Source organism: Crocuta crocuta, unplaced genomic scaffold (assembly GCF_008692635.1).
Source record: "Crocuta crocuta isolate KB4526 unplaced genomic scaffold, BGI_CrCroc_1.0 scaffold219, whole genome shotgun sequence".
NCBI lineage: Eukaryota > Metazoa > Chordata > Mammalia > Carnivora > Hyaenidae > Crocuta > Crocuta crocuta.
This window is the reverse complement of record NW_027551572.1, coordinates 3,397,061-3,420,315: the sequence shown is the minus strand read 5'-3', so window position 1 is coordinate 3,420,315 and position 23,255 is coordinate 3,397,061. Positions and strand designations below refer to the sequence as shown.

The 23,255-nt window shown below is 37.7% G+C and overlaps 1 protein-coding gene across 6 annotated transcripts in view; it reads left to right on the top strand.

The window, feature by feature from the left end:
* ABCB11 (ATP binding cassette subfamily B member 11) overlaps window positions 1-17,501 on the top strand; it is an 83,903-nt gene extending 66,402 nt beyond the window's left edge. For 5 of the 6 annotated variants that reach the window (XM_077751085.1, XM_077751079.1, XM_077751080.1 and 2 more), the window contains 7 exons: window positions 3,085-3,288; window positions 4,586-4,827; window positions 7,550-7,706; window positions 9,057-9,254; window positions 12,782-12,988; window positions 14,935-15,081; window positions 15,914-17,501. In XM_077751085.1, coding sequence (XP_077607211.1) covers window positions 3,085-3,288; window positions 4,586-4,827; window positions 7,550-7,706; window positions 9,057-9,254; window positions 12,782-12,988; window positions 14,935-15,081; window positions 15,914-16,114 — 1,356 coding nt within the window. In that variant the 3' untranslated portion in view covers window positions 16,115-17,501. Of the gene's footprint in view, window positions 1-3,084; window positions 3,289-4,585; window positions 4,828-7,549; window positions 7,707-9,056; window positions 9,255-9,458; window positions 12,989-14,934; window positions 15,082-15,913 lie in introns of those variants that run through there. The other variant, XM_077751083.1, reaches the window with a different exon arrangement.
* Window positions 17,502-23,255: the final 5,754 nt, after the last annotated feature.

Below are 23,255 nucleotides of genomic sequence, written 5' to 3'. Positions count from 1 at the left end.
AAAAAAAAAAAAAAAAAAAAAAAAAAAAAAAAAAAAAAACCCAAAGTAGACTTGTCAGACTACATAAAAACTTAAAACTTTTGTATAAACAAATGGTAAAAACTAGGAAAATATTTATAACAAAAACTAATATACCTAATAACTCTAATATGTGTAGTGCTCTGAAATTGGTTAGGGAACAAAAATAAACTAAATAATAAAGGTTAAAAAAAAGGCATATGGGCAAACCACAAAAAAAGAAATGTAACAGGACAATTAACAAATGAAGAATTGTACAACCTTACTAATAGAAAAAATACTAATAAAACAATGAAGCACCATTTCGCACCTATTAACTCAATAAAAATAATGATGAATGACAACTTCCTATAATTTGTGAGGATGAGAAGAAACAGATGCTCTCATAAAATAGTGGTTACAGTTTGAATTCTTGCAACATTTTTTAGAGAATAATCTGGTATGCAAATCCTCTGACTAAAATTCATGTGAGTATATTCTCTCCTATTTTGTGACAATGTGCATTCAGGGGTATTTTTTATATTGATCAAAAAATTAATAGAATCCCCTGGAAACTATCTGAATATCCACCAGTGGGAAACTAGGTGAGTGACTACATCCATACTAAGGAATATTAGGCAGCTATTTTTAAAGCTGTTAATGTAAAGATCTGGAGGGGTGGTTATGTTACATGAAGTGAAAAAAAATCAAAGTACAAAGTAATGTCTAGATTGATTCCTTTTTGTGAAAATGTTTATTATTATATATGTGTATATATATTGTGCCTTAAACTGTATTAGTTTAAAATTTTTTAAAAAATATTGATTGAATATAATGTAAAAGAAAACAAAAAAATGATACCCCAAAGAACTATTTAGCTATTTTTCAAATTCTCTATAATGCCTAACTGTCCTTGCCAACCAGAAATTCTTTTGTTCTTTTTAACAGTGGTAAAATATACAAAACATAAAATCTACCATTTTACCCATTTTTAAGTGTACAATTCAGTGGTTTTAATTATACTCATATTGTTATGCAACATCACCACTATCCGTATCTAGAATTTTTCATCATCTCAAACAGAAGCTCTGTATCCATTAAATATTAACTTCCCATCCCACTCCCCTCCCAGGCCCTGATAAAACCACCATTCCAATGCTGGCTCTATAAATTTGACTATTCCAGGAACCTCATATAAGCAGAATCATACAATATTTGTCCTTTTGGGACTGGTGTATTTTGCTTAGCTTAAATGTCCTCAGGGTCCATCCATGTTGTAGCATGTGTCAGAATTTCATTTCTTTTTTAAGGCTTGAATAATATGCCATTGTTTGTCTAGATCACATTTTGTTTATCCACTTATCTGTCAGTCAACTTGGCACCTGGGCTGCTTCTGCCTTTTGGCTATTGTGGATAATGCTGCTATAAATATCAGTGTAGAAGTGAATTCCTAATTTAACTTTTCACTCCTGTCTTCGAAGAAGTTATTACCAGTACATGGGAGGGAATTCTTGGGACCATGGAGTTCATATTCCATTTGAGCCTTCAGTGTAGTATGCAGATGTAAATTATTCTTGCATAGCATTTCTTTAGCATCTATGGTTACCTAATAGCTTACCTGTGGTTGTTTGAAATGATCCTAAAGCCTCTACAATTTTGACAAAAAGTATTGCAGCTGGACCCATGCAAGTCTTTTCTACACAGAAGGTGCCAACCTTCCATCGCATCTGCAGAGCTGCAACTGAAAGAAGAGTTGGAACCATCAAATAATTTTCATTATAAATAATAATTACTACAAGTGTCTGTTCTCTTATATTGAGACTGAACCCATTTTGTCCATTTTGTGTTGATTGAACAGCTAGCTTTTAAGTCAACGTGTGATTTTGTATCAATGAATAAGCTAATTTCTTTGAGAATGAAAGTGGTCTCTTATAATAGTCTTGTACAAATTTCAAAACTATAATTACAGAACAGTCATCAGTCTTCACTGATAACCAGAAATATTACCAGATGACCAATGCCTGGACATTTCCAAGCAGACCAAATGGAAAGGCAGGCGACACATATGCAGCCCATGCTTAGCTGAATTAATCTCATGCTGACTGCTCGAGCTCTGACACCCATGAAATGAGATTAGTCAATAGATGGGCTTCCAAAACACCATGCATAACATGGACTTTTATTAACCCAGCCTTCAAATGCATTAAGGAGCTCATTATTTTAAAAAAAATTTTTTAAACATAGAACTACCAAGTGACCCAAGAAATCCACTCCTAGGGATATATCTAACAGAATGAATGTAGGAACACAAACAGATATTTGTACATCGGTGTTCATAGCAGCAGTATTCATATGGTCAAAAGGTGAAAACAACCCGTGTCCATCAACAGATGAATGAATAAACACAATGTGATATATACATATAATGAAATATTATTCAGCTTTTAAGGGAGTGAAAGTCTGATATGTGCTACAACATGGATGGACCTTGAAAACATTAAGCTTAGTAAAATAAGTTAGACACAAAAGGATATTGTGTGATTCCATTCAGGTAACTAGAAGAGGCAAATTTATAGAGACAGAAAGAAGAATAGAGGTTGTCAGGGGCTGGGGAGAGGGAGGAAGGGGGGTTAATATTTAATGGGTACAGAGTTCTTGATGTAAATGATAAAAAGATTTTGGAGGGGTACCTGGGTGACTCAGTTGTTTAAGTGTCCAACTCTTGATTTCAGCTCAGGTCATGATCTCATTGTTTATAGGATTCTCTCTTTTCCTCTCTCTCTCTCTGTTCCTTCCTCACTTGTGCATGTACTTGCTCATCCTCTCTCTCTCTCTCTCTCTTTCAAAATAAAGAAAAAAAGATTTTGGACATAGATGGTGGTGATGTTTACACAATACTGTGAATGTATTTAATGCCACTGAATTGTACACTTACAAGTGGCTAAAATGAGAAACGTCATGTTATGTATATTTTATCAGACTGATTTTTTAAAATAATCTTTTCAGAATAAAATAGCCTTTTCACATAGTGGTGTTTGGTGAAAGAGACTGTGTGTCTCAGATTGGTTGATTGCTTTTGGTTTGCAGGCAGCTGGCTCTCAAATCGGGATGATGGTCAATTCCTTCACAAACATCAGCGTGGCCATAATCATTGCCTTCGTCTTTAGCTGGAAGCTAAGCCTGGTTATAGTGTGCTTCTTTCCCTTCTTGGCTTTGTCGGGAGCCATACAGACCAGAATGTTGACAGGATTTGCCACTCAAGACAAGCAGGCTCTGGAAATGGCGGGCCAGGTAATCTTACAGACCCAGTTTTCAAACTGCTCACAGCTAAGTGGCTGTCAAACCATTAAAAATGAGTTGTACAAAGAGACTTAAGAAAGCTGTGAGCCTACAAACGTTCCTCTTTGGAAACCTCCCACTAGCCTTTTTTAATATGTGCTTTTGCCCAGAGGCCGTGACAATAAAGCTGTGATGCTGTGAGTGTAAGCAGGTGTAGAGAAACAGTGGGGCAAACACAGAGGGTTACATGTTCAATTTCCTCTCCAATAGTTATTTTCTCCACATCCCAATTTGGTTTATTCTTATTCCCAAGAGTGGAGAGTTCAGTTTCCTATCTACTTGAGTTTTTAGCTAAATGTTTTTCCCAGGCCATGCTGCCCACACAGAGAGAAGCTATCATCTTTTTAATGGCAGATACTTTTAATTTTCACACTTTACCATCTGCTATACTTATGACAAATGTCTTTCCCAAATAGAACTATGAGATACAACCTAGGTCTCAAATACTCTTAAGTTTCAGAGATGCAATTTTAAAAGTGTTCTAATGAATATCTTGTATCAGGGGTAAATGAGGAGATGGTGGCATAGACATTTCTCAGGTGTAGGAAATCATGCACAAACACACACACACGCACACACACGCACACCTTTTATCTTTTAACAAATTTACTGTTATCTCGGTTTTGACCTTGAGAGAGGAGATGTAAACATTGCCCAAGTAGACAGAAGCCAAGAAAATTTCATATGCCAATAGGAGAAAGTAGCCCACCTTTGTGCTACTTTAGGACAGGATGGTAATTAAGAAACAGTGATTACTTACCATAGCATATCGATTGAAACAACCACAAATTCGTAGTATAGCCTACAGGATAAACTTTATACTTCTATAATATTTGGTCAGATTAATTGTTTAATAAAATAGAATCCTATTTTAAATTTGTATTATTAAATATCTTTTGTCTCAGAAGATATCAACAGATATTGTTTTAGAAATTTCAAATAAATTAACAAAAAAGCTAAAAACCTTTCAAGGATAAGTGTGTGTACGTTTTTTCCCTCCTCTCTTCTACAAGTGGAGACAAAAAAAAACAACCAACATGTTAGTATTAAGTAGAACTTGAGTTTAACTGACTCATGGTCCAGGTAAGTTGATGTCCAACAACTTCTTTGTGTTCCTAGATGATGCCTGCATCACGGATTCCTACCACATTTTGCCATTTGCACCAGATTGAATCCATGTAGCAGCTGAAATGTCATGAGAGTAGGTATTTCTGCTCTTTAATTCCTAAGACTCTTTTTCTTTCTTCAGATTACAAATGAAGCTCTCACTAATATCCGCACTGTTGCTGGAATTGGAAAAGAGAGGCAGTTTATTGAAGCATTTGAGATGGAGCTGGAGAAGCCATTCAAGACAGCCTTACGAAAAGCGAATGTTTATGGATTCTGCTATGGTTTTTCCCAGTGCATAGCGTTTGTTGCTAACTCTGCTTCCTACAGATACGGAGGTTACTTAATCCTCAATGAGGGGCTCCATTTCAGCTATGTGTTCAGGTGAGGCTTGTCATGCCAAGGTCATAAAAGATCAACACTTTAGGGAGGAGGCCTGGTTCTATCAGGCAACTTTTGCTGCTCAACAAATCATACCACATTTGATATCTTAAATAGTAGGTCTTGATTATTTCTCAAGACTCTGTGAGCTATCAGGGTGGTTCTTCAAAACTGGACTGATTCAGTCAGGCTTCTGAGTGCGCTACTGTCTCCACCTGGCCTCTCTAGCAGGTTGGCTTGTTTTCTTCATATTATGGCCTCAGTACTCCAAGTACAACAAAAGAGAGTAAGCCCCAATGCCCAAGGCGAAACACTTTCCAAGTCTCTGTGTGCATCACATATTCTAGTATCTCTTTGGCCAAGGAAAGTCATACAACCAATCCCAGATTTAAAGAAAAGAGAATGGAATCTACCTTTTGTGTTTCTCCTTTATTATCACACTGTTGGTCACACACACACTTCTGATCCCTGATTGGATGTCCTACGGTCCAACTTAATTCTGACACCATCTACTTGGAGACAGCATCAGATCCCACAGCCTAAGGACTCAGTCCTGCAAGACTGCCCAAACCACCTTCCTCAGACTCCTCAGACACCCTACCTTTCTCTGGAAGTGAGGGGCAGGGATAGGACTGAAAGTTCCAACCCTCTAATTGTGTGGTTGCCTCCCTGGCAACTACAACCCGCCTCCACCCAGAGGTTAATAGGGGCCTCCAGAGCCACTTCATTAACATAACAAAGGACACCAAGATCGCTCTCCAAATTTAGGAACTTCCAAGGGTTTAACAGCTCTGTGCCAGGAATAGGAGCCAAAACCAAATATATGTTTCTTACTATAAATCACAATATCGCAGAAGAATAAAAAAGCCATATTGTAAAAGGACGTGTACAGAGTAATAGGATGAATGAACCACCGATACAGTCTATTATTCTGGTTAATGCTGAGAAATCTAGAGGCCTTTGATCAGATGGTTCATAGAACCATCTTATTGGAACTCTAGGTTTTGCAAGGAGGGCATATTTCTAGATGAACCCTCCTAGGTAGAGGCAGCAAAGGCCAGGACAGGGGAATTGTGTTCCTTTCTTATACTTCAAGCCTGCTCTACTGATAAGATTAGCTTTGAGTCCAGTGTCTTACATTTCTAGAGGTGAGAGCCAAAGAGTGTCAGGGTGCCAAAGGACCGGGTACTCATGTATATGGCTGTAATGTGGTGTTAGAAGGATAAAGTGTAGGTGGTCTGAGAAAGCCTTGGTGGACATTGGGAAAAGTGGTCCCAAAAGAAATCTGTTCTTTGGGGTTCGTCCTCAAGCCATGAGTTCTGTCTTCTTGCCTTCTTTCTTTTAGAAATACGGAAGAGACTTTTTCTCCTGCCCCACTATACCCACTCCAATCAGAAAAGTTTCTTTTCTAAATTTTTGCATATTGAGAGCTGTTAACCCAAATCAGAAATCACAAACTGTTGACTTATTAGTTTATGTCAGATATTTGAAGAATTATTTGTCAATATGTAAAAATTGGGAAACTATAGAAAATTCCCAACTTCTGGCTTCTCTTTGAAAACTCTCTCCCTCACTCCCCTGCTTGCTTGCTTGCTCTGTCTCTCTTTCTCTCAAAAATAAATAAACATTAAAAACATTTAAAAACTGAGGGGCGCCTGGGTGGCTTAGTCGGTTAAGCGTCCGACTTTCGCTTAGGTCATGATCCCTCGGTTCGTGGGTTCGAGCCTCGCGTCGGGCTCTGTGCTGACTGCCAGCTCAGAGCCTGGAGCCTGTTTCAGTCTGTGACTCCCTCTCTCTCTGACCCTCCCCTGCTCACGCTGTCTCTCTCTCTCTCCTAGAAATAAATAAAACATTTAAAAAATTTTTTAAAAAATTTAAAAACTGAAAGATAACCTGCCACCAATTCCCATTTTTATTTCAGGTGATTTTCATTGCTTTAAGCTTTGGGCTGGGCTCCTGGAGATGTTTGGGTTTGCAAGTCTGGCCTAAAAGAATTCCTGCTTATGAACCGAGCGGTTCATAAAGGCACAAACACACCGCCCTCTACCACCTCCGAGGCAGGCCCTCCGTGCATCGTGGTGCAGGTGGTCAGCTTTGGAGGATGCCCGTCACATCATCATCTGTACAGCACCAGAGCCTTCTTTCACCATATTTATCACTTATTTATTCCTTCACCCATTTCCTCATTAATTTTGCACATTTTGAATATAGTTAGAAGTTGGGATAAGTACTGCAGAAGCAAACAGACAATTGTATCTTTCTCATGGTGTCTGAAGCATGAGTGACATGCATGCTTGGTACAGAAAGATGCTTATATCACTAATCGTTCTCTTTTACACACTTATTATAGATTCAAAAAATATTAGCTTTGTAAGAACTCAACCCAATCCGATGATCTTTCAAGCCCCCCCGCCCTCATTTTTAAAAAACTTTCAGAAAGTTTTTCTTTCCCAAACTTTTGACCAAGAGGCCACTGTAGCTAAAGCAGGGTTTGGAGGTCTGAATCCCCTTGTTCACTTCTCCTCTCACCATTTTTACATAGGACACATTGGAAAACTACGAGTGTCTTGAAGCCCCCATTCCCAACAAGTCTAAGGTGACCTGCTCAAGGCTGCTCAGTTCTTTTCCAGTAGAACCAGGGCCAGGCCCCCAGACTTCTGCCTCTTAAGCTGTCACACCAACCGTGCCACACCCCTTCTCTACCTGGGTGTCTGTCCAATTTCAGGGTGATCTCTTCAGTTGTACTAAGTGCCACAGCTTTTGGAAGAGCCTCCGCTTACACCCCTAGCTACGTCAAAGCTAAAATATCAGCTGCACGCTTTTTTCAACTACTGGACCGACAACCCCCAATTAATGTGTACAGTGGTGCAGGTGAAAAGTGGGTAAGTACTGAGGGAATAGGAGGGTGGTGGGGGAGGACTGGGCACGTGTGTTTGTATGTGTATGTGTAGAACAGCTGGTCATACAATTCTACTTAGCACTTTCTTTTAGTATATGGGTTCATTCATATGCACTCAGAATACAGACAATAGATTTATAAGTGTAAAGGAATGAAGTAAATTAGCATTAAAGTTTATTCATAAATTTGGCATGTGAATAGGGCAACAATATCCAGTGAATGCTAAATTCTGTCTAATATAAAGCACACTTAGTTCCAGAATAAACAAAGCTGGATGTTTTTTGAGACCTACCCAACCACCATGTTTTCTACTAATGTTCCGGTACGGAATGTTGAAAAACCAGTTCTTCCTGTCCAATCATATTGATTTAACTCATGTTTATCTAGATTAATGTGGACTTCCAGAAAACTAATTTGATATCAGCAAAATACCTTTTCTTCTAATTGATAGTCCCAACAAGTATTTTTTTTAACTTCCCTGACTATTTTTTAAAATCTAATGTCTATATATTTTTGAGAGAGCGTGTACGCATGCGCGAGTGGGGGAAGTGTAGAGAGAGAGAGAGAGGGAGACTCAGAATCTGAAGCAGGCTCCAGGCTCTGAGCTGTCAGCACAGAGCCCTATGTGAGGCTTGAACACGGAAGCTGTGAGATCATGACCTCAGCTAAAGTCAGACACTTAACGAACTGAGCTACTCAGAGGCCCCCTCCCTAACTATTTTTTAATATTCCAGTGTGTTCAAGAGAGCAAAACAAAACTAAACCCCAGTAAAGCTGAACTAAATTCAGAAATCTTTGTAAATTGGTGAAATGACCTGTTCCTCCTTCAGCTCAATAAAAGGAATCTTCTATGTTATTAAGTGTCTATCCATTTCCATAACTCATAATTCAGCTAGTACAATTGAAGGTACCCACCTTTCCAATACAGGCTCAAGTAACTTTCTGAGTCATTTGAAGTGTAGTGCTGCTGTTTGAAATCTCTAGGGGAAGCAGAATATAAGGGTTTAAACAGTTACTGGGTTCTGTGATGGAACCATATCTTCTAGTTCTCTTCCATTCAGAATGAACGAATGACAAGGAAATCCCTTTAGGTTCGAATGGGATTAAGAGGTCGTGTGTCTTTAATTTCCCTGTTCAAGCCTCCCTTTGTTCTATACCTGCGAGGATAGAGAACAGAATTTCATTTCATGAAGTGGCTGTCTTTATACTTCACACTATGGGAGCATGCATTTGAGGGTATCTTAAGCAAGGATTTAAAACTCAGATTTAGATGCATTTTCAGTATTCTAGATTCTAGCAGGAGCATATGTAACTCCAATCTTCCCATCCACAGGACAACTTCCAAGGCCAGATTGACTTTGTTGACTGCAAATTTACATATCCTTCTCGACCTGATGTACAAGTTCTGAATGGTCTCTCAGTATCGGTTGGTCCAGGCCAAACACTGGCATTTGTTGGAAGCAGTGGATGTGGCAAAAGCACCAGTATTCAGCTTTTGGAACGTTTCTATGATCCTGACCAAGGGAAGGTGGTAAGCGATGCAAATGCTTTCGAGAATTTTGCTTTCTGCAGAGTATCTCCAGTCCCTTAAAAGTGTTTTTCAAGATTATGCCTTGCCAGACTCACTCTAACACGCTCGCCTCAGACACTTTCTCCTATGGATATTTTCTGGTTCCAGTCATTTGCTGGTTGACCTCATTCTACCTCACAATTTCTGATACCATATATTTCCCAGTTCCAGATGGCCTGCTGACCAGTTAGACAAAGAAAACTGGGCACGCTGCAAAGCTGGAGATGAGTGTGTTTAACAGAAGCATTCACTTACCCGTAAATGGAGCAGAACGTGCAAACAAATCGGGAAGCTAATGACCGCGAACGGAAAAAATGACTGGGGTGATAAGGAACGCAATGATAAATGAGCAAGAGAGGGGATTTAGTATGAAAAATCTGAGAGAATCCTGGTTGCAGAAGCTTAAGTCTAGATAATGTGAAGAACTCTAGTTGGTAGTTATGTGCCATAGAGCTTTGGCAAGGATAGTTGAAAAGCTGGTGAATTGCTTTGTTGCTTATTTTCCAAAGCATTTCTTTCTATTTTCTTTCCTTTCCTTTTTCTTTTCTTTATTTCCAAATAATTTATGCAGAGGAATACAAAATAAAATAGGAAAGGTTTGTAATAAAAAGCTATCTTTTCCACCTCTCCCCATGTCTCTGCTCAAAGAGAACTATTTGATGTTTTTAGATCTTTCAATGATTACCTCAATGTCTCTAAATAATATGGTTATGCTGCTGTTTCACGATTTAACAAGTTTAGACTCTTTATTGACTTATTCTTAAGAGATGGAAATTTAGCTTACCCTCAACACTTCCCCTCTTTTTACACATCTCCTCCCAATATAGATGTATTACTTTAAAAAGTTTCTGTCTGTAACTTTAATTAATATAATTCTGCATCTTTTCTACCACCTGCAGATAGCATCTCTTGAATTCTCATTTCCTAAAATAAGATTAACAATTCTATGTTTATTTTCACCTCTTCCTCCTTCCTTTTATTTCTCTAGCCCTAATAACCATACTTTTATATTACCAAAATGCAAAACACTAACATTCTGTTTATAACATTTATTGTCTTTCATTCTAGGCTGACTCTAAAAGTTAACAGCCAACTAACAACTTTGATTATGATTATGTAAATATTGTCCATCCCATTATCAAGTAGTGACATACATCAGCATTACATTTTCTTTCTTGATCATTTTTCTGAAAGGCTTTTTTTCCGGCATCTTCTGCCTTTATCAAACCTTTATATCCTTCCAATGTGTCTATCCTGCTACCTTTTCTGAGGAACATGCTTCTTCCTCTCATGTCTGCAGCTGCCTGGGCTAATTTCAATCTGCGCCTGATGAATAGTTGTCACCCTGAGTTTCCTGCTTGTTTTCTTGGATTAGATCCATTATTTCCTCATTCCCCTATCTTTCTCTTTTTTGGGTTTCACTTTCATTTTGTTGGAGTGCATCCACCAGTAGTTTTCTAAGAAATGATTCAGAGGCATAGGTCTGAAAATGTTTTATTCTGCTCCACAAGTGATTTTTTAATTCTAATATTTTGAAATGAAGGATTAATTTGAGTTCCCTGGGTGGTATAATCTTCACTGCGATGAGGACAGGTCACTTTATGAAAAGAAATGCTGAGAGAAACTTGAAGGAGGCAACTAAAGATTCCCTTGCAAAGAGTAAAGCAAAGAGATATTGGTAGAATCCAGGAAATTATGAAAATAAGGAGTAAGAGTTGGTTATATGTAATTTATAATCACTTTGTTAATAACTTTGGTTATAAAGATTTTAATTTGTTTAAAAGTATGTAGTGACTGATGAACCTAGAAAGCACATTGCACTGGGGTCTGATCTCTACAAAAAAGAGGGTCTAGTTTCCCAAAATGTCAGACTATCCTGTCTATCACCCCAAGTAGACTGTGAGCTATAAGACATATAGGGACCTGAATCTTTCATATTTGACCTTTCCAACATTAACATACACATTAAGTATATTTCTCTGAATGTGCTCAGTGCTTGTTCTGATTATAGGTAAGAAGCAATGCTCATGAAGAAATCAGTATGATTCCTTGAATTTCATAAACACAATATATTTTGTTATATCATTGTAAAACATTTCTACAAACCTTTTTCAAGTAGGAAAAAATACCACATTTTATGCAATTTAAAAAAATTGTCGTTGGGGTGCCAAAGTTGGTTGGGTGAGCCTCTGACTCTTGATTTCAGCTCAGGTCATGATCTCAGGGTTCTTGAGTTCAAGCCCCATGTTGAACTCTGTGCTGACAGCATAGAGCCTGCTTGGGATTCTTTCTCTGTCTCTCTCTCTTCCTCTGCCCCTCTCCTGCTCGCACGTGCTCACTCTCAAAAATAAATAAATAAACATTATAAATAGATAGACTAAATAAATAAATAAATAAATAAAAGAGGAAAATTATCTTTACTGTTAAGGAAGCCACCAAATGCAGCATTCAACATTTTCAACATTTAATTCCTGCGATATGCAATACTGTGTTGGGCCCCGTGGCAGATTCTAAGAAGTAGGAAGCATGTCTTCTGTCAATTAGGAATTTACCTTACTAGTTCCTGTACAACAATTAGCAAGCCTCTCCAGTACTTAATTAGGTATTAAATTGTGCTTTGCAATCTATAAGTACTATGGAAAATGAGTAGAGGAAAATGAGGTTAATTGTTGAGGAATGCCTTACATTTTTTCCCACTAGTGTTTGCTTTTTCCATTGCCAAAAATTTATCTAAAATATAGTGTGTTCACACCATTTAACATAATCTTTTTCTGAAACCATAGGGCCAAACACTTTATAATAATATGTTAGACACACTGCACCTTTAGTATTTTAAGATTTTTAAGTGAAACAGCTCAAAGGGTAGATATTTGAGTTCCTGCACTAAATTGACTAGTTAGCTCATGAATTACTAGAAAATAGAGATTATTTTTTCTTTATATAGCAGACAAAAGACTCCCTAGTATGGTGCCCTTGTGGCAGAAAACTTAATATACGTTTGTTGATTGACGAGGTGAATAAATGTACTCCTTTCTTAGTTGAGTCTGTTATCTCATGTTAGTATCAGTAAAATCAAGGAAATAGGTTTAATTGTTATATTTCCCATTAAGCTTACATAGAAAAACCTGCTTCATGGCCTGTGGAGTCTCAAAATTGAGCAATTGTTCATACTTGTAAAGGATGTGCTACACCAAAGTATAAGGGGAAATAACTGTCCTGAACGCCCTTCGCGTTTCTACTACCTATAAAACTGAATTTTAGGAAACAAACAAAACCATAGTTTTTGTGTCAAAATCATAACTTTGACACCACTCCTGACAGATACCACCTCCAGAGGTCAAAGGCAACATAACTTATTTATGAGATTCCCTGGATTTTTCTCTCTCAAGTAAAGCAACTGTCTTATATAATACTGCCTCTGGAATATGAAGTTTCCTCATTGCTGGAATTCTAAAACGTAATGCTCTGCTTGTCACCTCTATTGGCAGATGATAGATGGGCATGACAGCACAAAAGTAAATGTCCAGTTTCTCCGCTCAAACATTGGAATTGTTTCCCAGGAGCCAGTGCTGTTCGCCTGTAGCATAATGGACAACATCAAGTATGGGGACAACACCAAAGAGATTCCCGTGGAAAAAGTCATAGAAGCCGCCAAGCAGGCCCAGCTGCATGACTTTGTCATGTCGCTGCCAGAGGTGAGAACCAAGTCACCTCCCTATGGGAGATGGGGATGGGGAGAGGTAGAACAGCCAAAATATGTTATGACTGTGGCTCATGGAGAAGGTCAAAGGCAACATGGTTCATTTCTTGGTGCCCTGGGATTGTCTCTGTCTTTTAAGCAAAACAAATGGCCTTCACCAACACACTCTTTAGTTTTGGAAAGTATTATATTGTCCAGTGCAAAGGATGCCCTAGATCCTATTGTAAGTAAAGCAGAACAATACTGAGCATTAGTGCAGCATGGTGAGAAACAATCCTGAGATTCAGAACAGATAGAGGTTTGAATTCAACCTTACTTACTAGCTGTGTAACTTTGGGACAATTACTTATCTTTACTGAGACTCGATCATCTACAAAATGCAAAAAATTACATGAAAATGAAGGAATACACATAATAGTCATTACGCTGCTAGTATTGTCATCCCCATAATTTCATTACTTGGCAGCATATGCTGTGCCTGGTGAGGTAAGTTGCATCTGCCGTGCTGCATCTCACTTTTCCAGAGCTAAGTTTGAACATAGTACAATATTGACTCTGCATTTTTCCATCCACCAAGAGTCTCTTGGTGGTTGATCACAAAAAAAATTAACACATGGAAACTAAATTTTAGGAACTAAACTTTTAACCTTTTACACTTCTTTTAAATACCGCTTGGAAATGACTTTCTTTTACAAGTGATTATGTTTATAAATTTTGTGCTGTGTGTGGTGACTTTTTCCTTGTTTTGTTTTGTTTTGTTTGTTTTTCTCACAAAGGCTCTTAAGTATTAGCTTGATTCTAACCTGGGTAGCTCAATCCTTAAGCATGTGGAAATTACTGTTTACTGTATCCTGAATGAAAAGCAAAGCTTGTGTGGCCCCTGAAAGATTCATTTATTCCACAAATCTTTGTTGAGCCCCTTCTCATTTCGTGGGAGACAGCGGCTCAGAGGCAGTTTATTACCCCTTTCTCATATGGACTTTATCCATCATACCCTCCACTGAGCATTTTTTTCTCCACGAGGACAAAGCAGGCTGTCAAGAGTCTCACTTGGCTTGCTTAGCATTTGTCAGGAGACAAGGGACACAGGGGAAGGAAACACACCTTGTTGTGGAAGGCAGGGGAGAACAGTGGTCAAAGGCAAAGTCTCAGAAACATGACACACATGAATTTAGCATTCACCTTCACTGCTTTTTACTTGTCTTTGCACAATTTCCTTACCTGTCTCTGCCTAAGTTGTGTAGTCTGTAAAGTAGGAAGAAAATTATTACTGTGAATATTAAATGATCATCTGGCTAGATTGGTTAACACGATGCCTAATGCATCATAAATATTCTGTGAATGTTAACTATTTATTGTGTAGCCATCCCAAGCATCTAGCTAGGGATTTTCCTTCATAATTTTTCAACAAATGTATGGACTAGTGATTAATATCTGCATTTTCCAGGCAAGTTTGCTGTTCACAGAAAGTTAAGTAATTTGATCACGCTCGTTAGAGCTAGTAGGCAGCACAGTGCGGATTTGTACCTCGGCTTATATTCCAGAATGATGTCTCCTCAATTACAGAATGGACCCTTGCATTCTCCTCTCAAGGGGCCCTTGCATTCATAGGATCATTCCATCTTGGAAAGCTCTTCCAGACAAGAGTTTGGAAATCCAGGAATCTTAAATCAGAGAGATCTCACAGACAGGAAGAAAGAAAAAAAAAACCCCTAAAATAAAGGCAGAGGAGATATAAAATCCCCTAATTTCCCACGAAATACCATATTTTTCTTATATTATGAAATAGATTTTACATCTTTTATAGAAGGATTCATTTATTATTCCCAATTTTAAAAAACAAAAACTGTTTAAATCCACAGAGAGGTCATTAACGTGGGCTCAATACAGCACAGGAGCAATGACTGTTTCTGGGTCTCTAACTTACCATACTTTTTCCAGAAATATGAAACTAATGTTGGGGCCCAGGGGTCTCAACTATCTCGAGGGGAGAAACAACGTATTGCTATTGCTCGGGCCATTGTACGAGACCCTAAAATCTTGCTACTAGATGAGGCTACTTCTGCCTTAGACACAGAAAGTGAAAAGGTATGTACTGATTTTCTAAAGTCTTAGATCATTATAAATGAATCTTTTGCTGTAATATTTGCCCTTATAAAATGGCAGTATTTTCAATTTTCTGACTCATTAACGGTATAAATGGCCAATACTTGGTGGAACAGAAAGACAATAATCTAGAGGAAGTGATTCAAAACAGGAATGTTTCAAATAAAAAAGCATATTGTAACTTTATAGTAAGAATTGTTGTTAAGATTCTCTAAGCTAGGTGACACTTTTTCAAGGGCAAGTAATTAGCTTTCTTAAGTAAAATAATCTAGGTCATCTGTGAGGCATTTCCTATTTTATAATTTCAAAGTTACATGCTGAAGCAGGGAGACAGCACACAACACAAAGTAAGAGGTGGCACCTGGTGTGTGTGAAAGGAAATGTAATTGGACAAAACAAAATTATGAAGTTTATAATTTATAAATTAACTCCTTAAAAATCAGGATTCATTTTGGAGAGAGCTAAGATGTAGATGAAGAATGTATCAGTAATGACCACTTAACTGCTACCTTACATGGTTTTTTTGGTTTCATTTTTGCAAACTAGACCATAAGGTATTGTAAAAGTACATTTTGACTCATAGTTTGGCTCGTTCTTGCTTTGCTGAAATGTCTTAGCCTGGAGAATACAATTTAAATCATTGAGGCATTGCGTTCAGCAAATACTTACGTGATCCTTTCTCTCCTGTCAAGGTTTTGGGTTTAACTCCTGAGTATAGCAATGTTACTCAAGTAGTATTAAGTAGAATTCTTGAGATGTTGGACCAGAGAACAAGCATGTGTCTTTGCATCAGCTTTCCACCTTCTCTTTGCAGACGGTGCAGGTCGCCCTGGACAAAGCCAGAGAAGGTCGGACCTGCATTGTCATTGCTCATCGTTTGTCTACCATCCAAAACTCAGATATCATTGCTGTCATGTCACAGGGAGTAGTGATTGAAAAGGGGAGCCATGAAGAACTGATGGCCCAGAAAGGAGCCTACTACAAACTTGTCATCACAGGAGCCCCCATCAGTTGACCTGACTCAAGAACTTCATGTGCAGATGATGCACCAATACAAGAGTGCTGTGGAGCTTTGGTTTTTTTCCTTTAAGGGGAGATGATAATACTTTACTTTTTCAGACATTGTCATATGTTGGGATCCAAGCTAATTTATAATGGCTTTCAAAATAATTCAGTTTTAAATATCTGTATATAGAAAATGAAAGAAACTAGGGTTAGCGTGAGTGAAAATCCAATGTCAAGCAGCTGCTTAGCCATCACCCAGTGACTTCTCCATGCAGAAGCCACTTCCGATTACATGGGAATTAGTGGGAAGGCACAGAGAAAATGTGACTTTGAATTCCTTGAGGGCAGAGGACTGTCCTGTGCGTTTTTGAAACTTCAGTGTACACAGAGCCTATGCACTTATTATAGGCACTCAATAAATGTTTATCAAGCTGGACCAAGGTCATATGTGAAAAGTACAGGAAGACTGACCACCAGCTATTTCCTGACTAAGATTTTCTTTCACATGAAAGAGATTCATTTGTCTTTAAGGATGGGGTTAAGAAAAGGAGGACTTTGATATTCTGGATGCTCTCAGGCTGGAAAAGGCTGAAAGGAGCAAGTATTCACAGGGACTGACTAGGAAGGGGTGTTGATTTACAGATTCAGGGTGTAGTATATTTGGCGTGAAGTCATTAGAATCTGCTAATGCAGCTTTTTTTGTATCTTACTATGTGAAACTATAACAAAATAAAATGCACTGTTTTTATTTCATGAACAGACTTTGGAGAAACAAAGGACAGCAACCTGGGATAAAGACTCTCTCCCAGGCCATTAGTCCTTGTCACCACCCTTCACACTGGCTGCCTGTATAGAAACAGAAGTACAAACCCCACCTCTTGCAGCAGGATGGCTGCTCTTCCCTAATTCCTGCAAAAGACTTGGTGGGGAATATAACTGAGAGACGCTTGGACTTAGAGACACAAGTCATATTTGAAGGGGTGGCTAACATACAGAAAACGAGGGGATTAAATATAAAGCTATAAATACGTGAGCAGAAAAAAATTCCAACTCCCTCTTCCTCTGGCAGAAGATTTTAGGAGTAGCCTCTGGGGAAACTGGCCAATCCAAGAAAAGATACCTTATCAGGCCAATGCCCGAAATCCTCCAAAGAAGCCCCCCACCAGATTTCTCTACTGTGAAGCCCACGTTCTAACAACACACACCAATTGGCTTTTCAGTGTCTCATTCTTCTACAGGATTAGGCAATCAAAAATCACCAGGCATTGAGGAAATATTTTAAGACAAAAAGCAAAATGACAACAATAGAATGCCCATAGCAAGAATGCTAGAGGTAAGAGAGCAGGTGCAAAGATTAGGAAAACATTCCAAGAATGCTAATAAATGTACATACTGAAGATGAGAAGATATTCTTGTCTACTTTAATAAAAATAAGAGTCCATAAAAATGAACATACAAAACAGAGCTTTTGACAACACAAAATAAAAAATTCTGTAGCAGTTCCTACCAAATTGTCCTGCCATCCATATGCCTTCCTACTCTCTCTCCTTCCCAAATGCACTCAATACATAAATGTTTTCTGCCTGTGGCAAACAAATGAAATTCTGCCTACAAATTAAGTCTGAGCTGTTGTATATTGAGGCATATTATTTTTGTGTCTGGTCCTGTGTTTCCTGGTAAATAACCAGAAAGGTGGTTTAGCAAGTTAACTAGTTAGGTCAGAAGAATTAATGGTTTCCAAGTCAGGGAGGGAGAGGGTAGGAGCATTCTAGTTAAGTTATGAAAAGTACAATGACAAGTACGTGACAGAATAAAGACGCCTGTGAGAAGGAATTAAATTTTACAGTATGCCTGGGCTCATCCTGTAATATTGAAGAAAGAAGACCAAAATCCATTTGTGTGAGTGTGCATTTCAGATGAAATGAACATAAGCTCGGCACTGGGAGGCTACCAGTTTCCTGGGGCAGAATGTGTGGGGTGTGAAAAATGAATGAATCAGAGTCAGTTTTCAAACAATGTACTTGAAAGTTACTGATGAGCATGAGAAGGTTGACTACAGAGGGTTTGAAATGATGTGGAAAACGATTGTTTTCTGAGGCTCAGTGACAAGGAAGAAAGGATTATAATCTTAAAAATATAGAAATAAAGTTGCAAGTTTATTTTACAACACCAGGGAGCACCAATGTCTCCAAATCTATCCCACATCCCGTATCACTAACAAAGATATGTTCTCTGCAATTTTACATTATTAATGTTTCTCAGATAATGGGGTTCCTTACTTTCCCTGTTCTGACACTTATTCCAAGTCTTTTTGTACCTTCTGATATTTTCTGGATGGGCTCATGCTATGGTCAAACTGATCCCATAACCCCAGATAAGAGAAGTTTGAAGGAGAAAAAAAATAGAAGGATTGGAAGATAAAGTTGGGGAAATTTCTCTGAAAGTAGGACAAAAGAGAGACAAAAAGAAAGAAAAATATTTTATTTATTTTCTAATATTTATTTATTTTTGAGAGAGAGAGACATAGAGTGTGAGCAGGGGAGGAACAGAGAGAGAAAGAGAGAGAGACAGAGAGAGAGACCAACAGAATCCAAAGCAGGCTCCAGGCTCTGAGCTGTCAGCACAGAGCCCTATGCGGGGCTTGAACCCATGAACCATGAAATCATGACCTGAGCTGAAGTCAGATGCTCAACCAACTGAGCCACCTAGGTGCCTCAGAAAAAGAAACATTTTAGAGTCTCAATCCAAAAGGTATAATAATTAGCTAATGGCAGTTCCAGAAAGAAAGATTAGAGGGGAATAAATTATTTAAATTGTCCAAAAATATTTCCTATAATTTTTTTTTTTATCNTTTTTTACAAATAGTTTGTTGTCAAATTGGTTTCCATATAACACCCAGTGCTCATCCCCACAAGTGCCCTCTATATTTCCTATAATTGAAGGATATAAATTTTCAACCTGAAAAGGTTCAACGGTGTTGAATATAATAAATAAGATTATTATTAAATAATACTAGTGTGCTCCCTGGGCACACTATTATGTGATTTTAGAGAACTGGGGAAAGAAGATATGCAAATTTATCGGGGGAGGGAGGGGAAAGAACATGACACATATAATGAAGAATCATAATGGCATAGGACCTGTTGACAATAACACTTAAAAACAGAAGATGAAAAGATCTGCCTTCAAAATTCTTAGGGAAAGTTATTTCCTGCCTAGAATTCTATATCCAGCTAACTATTCTCAGGAATGACAGAAGTCTAAAGAAATTCTCAGTCATGTAAGATTTCAAAACTTTTCCTCCCCATACATCTTTTCTCAGGAAGCCATAGGAGGGTTTACCTAAAATAAAAGTAAATGAAGAGAGGTTATGGGACCGAGGAAACAGGTGGTCTTACTCAAGAATGAGGTGATGGGAGGGGAGCCTAGGTGGTTCAGTTGGTTAAGTGTCTGGCTCTTGATTTCGGCTTGGGTCATAATCTCATGGTTCATGAGTTCAAGGCTCACATTGGGCTCTGCATTGACAGTGTGGAGCCTGCTTGGGATTCTCTCTCTCTGCCTTCCCCTGCTCTCTGTGTCTCTCAAAATACTTAAAAAAAAAAAAAAAAAAATAAAGGNTGACCCTCCCCTGCTCACACTGTCTCTCTGTTTCTCAAAAAAAATAAAAAAAAAAAAAAAAAAAAAAAAAAAAAGGATGAAGTGATGGAAATCTCCAGGATGATGAGGAAGGGAAATCCCAGGATAACTGAAAATGGTGTAGCCATGGTAAGTGGCCAGCTCTGACTGAAACAAGGAAATGAGGTTCCAAGAGGAATGTCTTTTAGGAAAATCGTGATGCTCCTATACTCTCTGACATACCCTCTGACAGAGTTTGCGGGTGAATTAGCGATGTGTATACAGGAAGACAGACAGACACAGAGACAGAGAGAGCTTAGTAGCTATTAGCTCTGGGGAAAAGAAAACTTATGCATGAAAGGAAATATATTTATATTATTTATAATATAATTGCATGACTCACCCCAGAACGCTGTTTACAAAGCCATATCAATGTAAATGCTAAATGCTGACCTAAACCAAAAGTAGAGATAGGTTATGGGAGGAGATAAAAAGATGTGGGAGAGGTGATATAGGCAATAAGACACGGGTGTAAGAGAATTGGATCCTCATATTTCATGGCAGAAACTAGAGAGTTACAAATTTAAACAAATCGCAATAAGACATATTACTTTAAAAGACAAAGGCAAGGGGCGCCTGAGTGGTTAGGTGTCCAACTTCGGCTCAGGTCCTGATCTCATGGTTCATGAGTTGGAGCCCTGCATCCCGCTCTGTGTTGACAGCTTGGGCCCTGGAGGCTGCTTCGAATTCTCTTTCTCCCTCTCTCTTGCCACTCCCTTTCTTACACTCTGTCTCCCTCAAAATAAATAAACATTAAAAATTTTTTAATATAAAAAATAAAGTTACAAAATAAAAAGGAGGAAAAATGTAGCACAGAGGCACAATAATAAAAAGTACTGAAACTGGATTTGAAAACATCACAGGACCAGAAGAGTCTGGAAATTGGTTCACCAGGAATCCCACTTCTCATAGTTTATTCTAAATTTCTAATCATAAAAGTGAGCAGGATTGTCTCTTCCTGTATTGTTCAGAATAATTTGGAAAGAATCTAAGAGTCCATAAATAAGAGGATGGGGAAAAGGTAAACTTAGTTTAGACACATATACACAATGATGTTTATTTACCCTGAAGCCAATAAAGTGATGATACTGACCTATGTTTATTGTTTTTGTGAAAAAATGTCTATTATATGTTGTATAGAAAAAGTGAGTTGCTGATCATTATAGGTGGTATGATACCATCTCTTTCCCCCACTCTCTCTCCACACACACACACACACACACACACACACACACAAACACACACACACACGCACACACCTCATGTATCTGTTATGTGTATATGTGTTGTTATGTGTATATGTGTCTGTGTTTATGTGCCTGTATGTACCTAAATGCATAAAGAGATATCTACCAAACGATAGATATCTACCTGTGGATTTCTATCAAAATTTTAGTGGTTTTTATTTCCAGCCATTCATCTCTATGTGGCCATAGCTCCCTGCATATGCTAAATGTCTGTGGTCCTTGAGAACAGGGACTGTGTCTAGTTCATAGCATCCCTTGTATTTCCTCAGTACTTGGTTTACAATGAAAATTCAAGACTTTTGTTGAATAATCATTTTAAATGTATACAAGTAGTCAATAATTTGTCAGCCCCAAGACAACCAACCTACTAGGTTAGAGCAGTGTCTTTCAGTGGAAATATGAGTCACTAACGTGAACTACATGTGTAATTTTAAATATTCTAGTCACATTAAAGGAAAAGAAACAAGTGAAATTAATGCTAATAATATATTTCATTTAATCCAATATATACAAAACATTACTCGATATAAAATTATGAATAAAATATTTTACTTTAAATTTAAATTTTACCTTATCATATTAAATATTCAGAATCTGATGTGTATTTATACTTATAGTACAGCTCAGTTCAGACTAGCCACGTGTCAAGTTCCCACTAGCTACATGTGACTAGCAGCTACTATATCCAAAAGATAGGTTAGAATATCCAGTTTTGTGGATCTCCTGGTCTGGGCCTCAGTTGTCCCTACATGATTTGAGTCTTATAAAAACATGAGCCCAGCTTCTCCCTTGGAACATGTTTTTATACTGTACCTGCAAACTTTGCAAAACTTATTTAGGTTAAAGATCATGACACTCATTTGAATGAGTATCATGGTAGAATCTGGCAGAATCAAACATTATGATGTCAGAGTCTTATTGGCCCTTATCAGAGTAGTTAAAATTCTTCGCATCATTAATTTTACTTGATTTACCAGTTTGAGTTGACAAAGAGAGAAAACTAAGATTGTTTAATATAATACAATATAATTTTTTAAATTGCCGTTTCATCTGACCTCCTTGAGTTCTCTTCCCAAGATAAGCTTTTTTCCAAGTAATTTATAAGATTTGTTTATGTTTTTTTTTTCCTATGAGCAATTCTCATAAATAATTGGAGCAGCTCACTTACCAACTTATTTAGAAAAGACACCCTGAGTCATTTGGTACATCTCAAAATTGCATGAGAGCAGATGACCACAAAGCAGAAATGCTGTTATTCAAGAACAAAGTAGAATTGACTTCTAGATTACTTTGTCTAGAAACTCTTCATATAGTGCCTCTAGGTCTACTCTACATATGCACCTAGGAAATTATTTCAATGAAACGACATTTTGAACTTAGTAATGCATTCATGCATGCAATTTTTGGCAATTATGCATTCATTTAAAAATGTATACCCTGGGGTATTTTGATATTGTGTCCTGAAAGAGGAAAATACATAGGATCATAATTAGGTAGAGTTTGCCACATATTTATTCATGAATTAAATGTAAATTTTCTACCCTGAGAAAATACCAGAACATTCCCGTCAAGTTGGTTTAGGATTCTCCTTCAAATTTCCAACTAAGTGCTGGATTTATTAATATGTCTTACGCATGCAGAATCTCTTTGTAATCAGGTCACATAAGTATGTTAGTGGAGCTCAAAAAATTGCAAATTTGGTTGCTGTTTCCAAACCCATTTTGAGATAAATTTACATATGTGTGTGTGTATCCTTATAAGACAAGCATTTAGTCCATTTGTATTTGCTCCAAATTTCCAGATCAAGTGAATAATGTCACCTGCCTATAAGAGATGGGAGGTGAAAATAACTTAAACAAACTTTAAAACCCAATTCCAATTTCTTTCACACTGTGTTCAATTAAATGCCCAATTAATTTAAATGGATAGACTGTAAATAAAGCAGTGCACATGATTATCATCTAATTAGCACTGGCCAGCATTATAATGTGCTCATTAGTGAGTTGTGTGGTATCCTAAGGCTCATAATGAGTAATCAAGATACACGTGATTGGCATGTAGCTGTCTGCATGCAACTATTCAACCCAATAAATCAGCACCAGGACAGAAAGCACAGTAGAAAAAGGAAGAAGAATATATAGCTGGTGAATTTTCAGTTCCATCCTTTGTATAATTCAGGTACATGTCCTACTCTCAGACACAAAAAATAAATTGAAGAACAACATCATG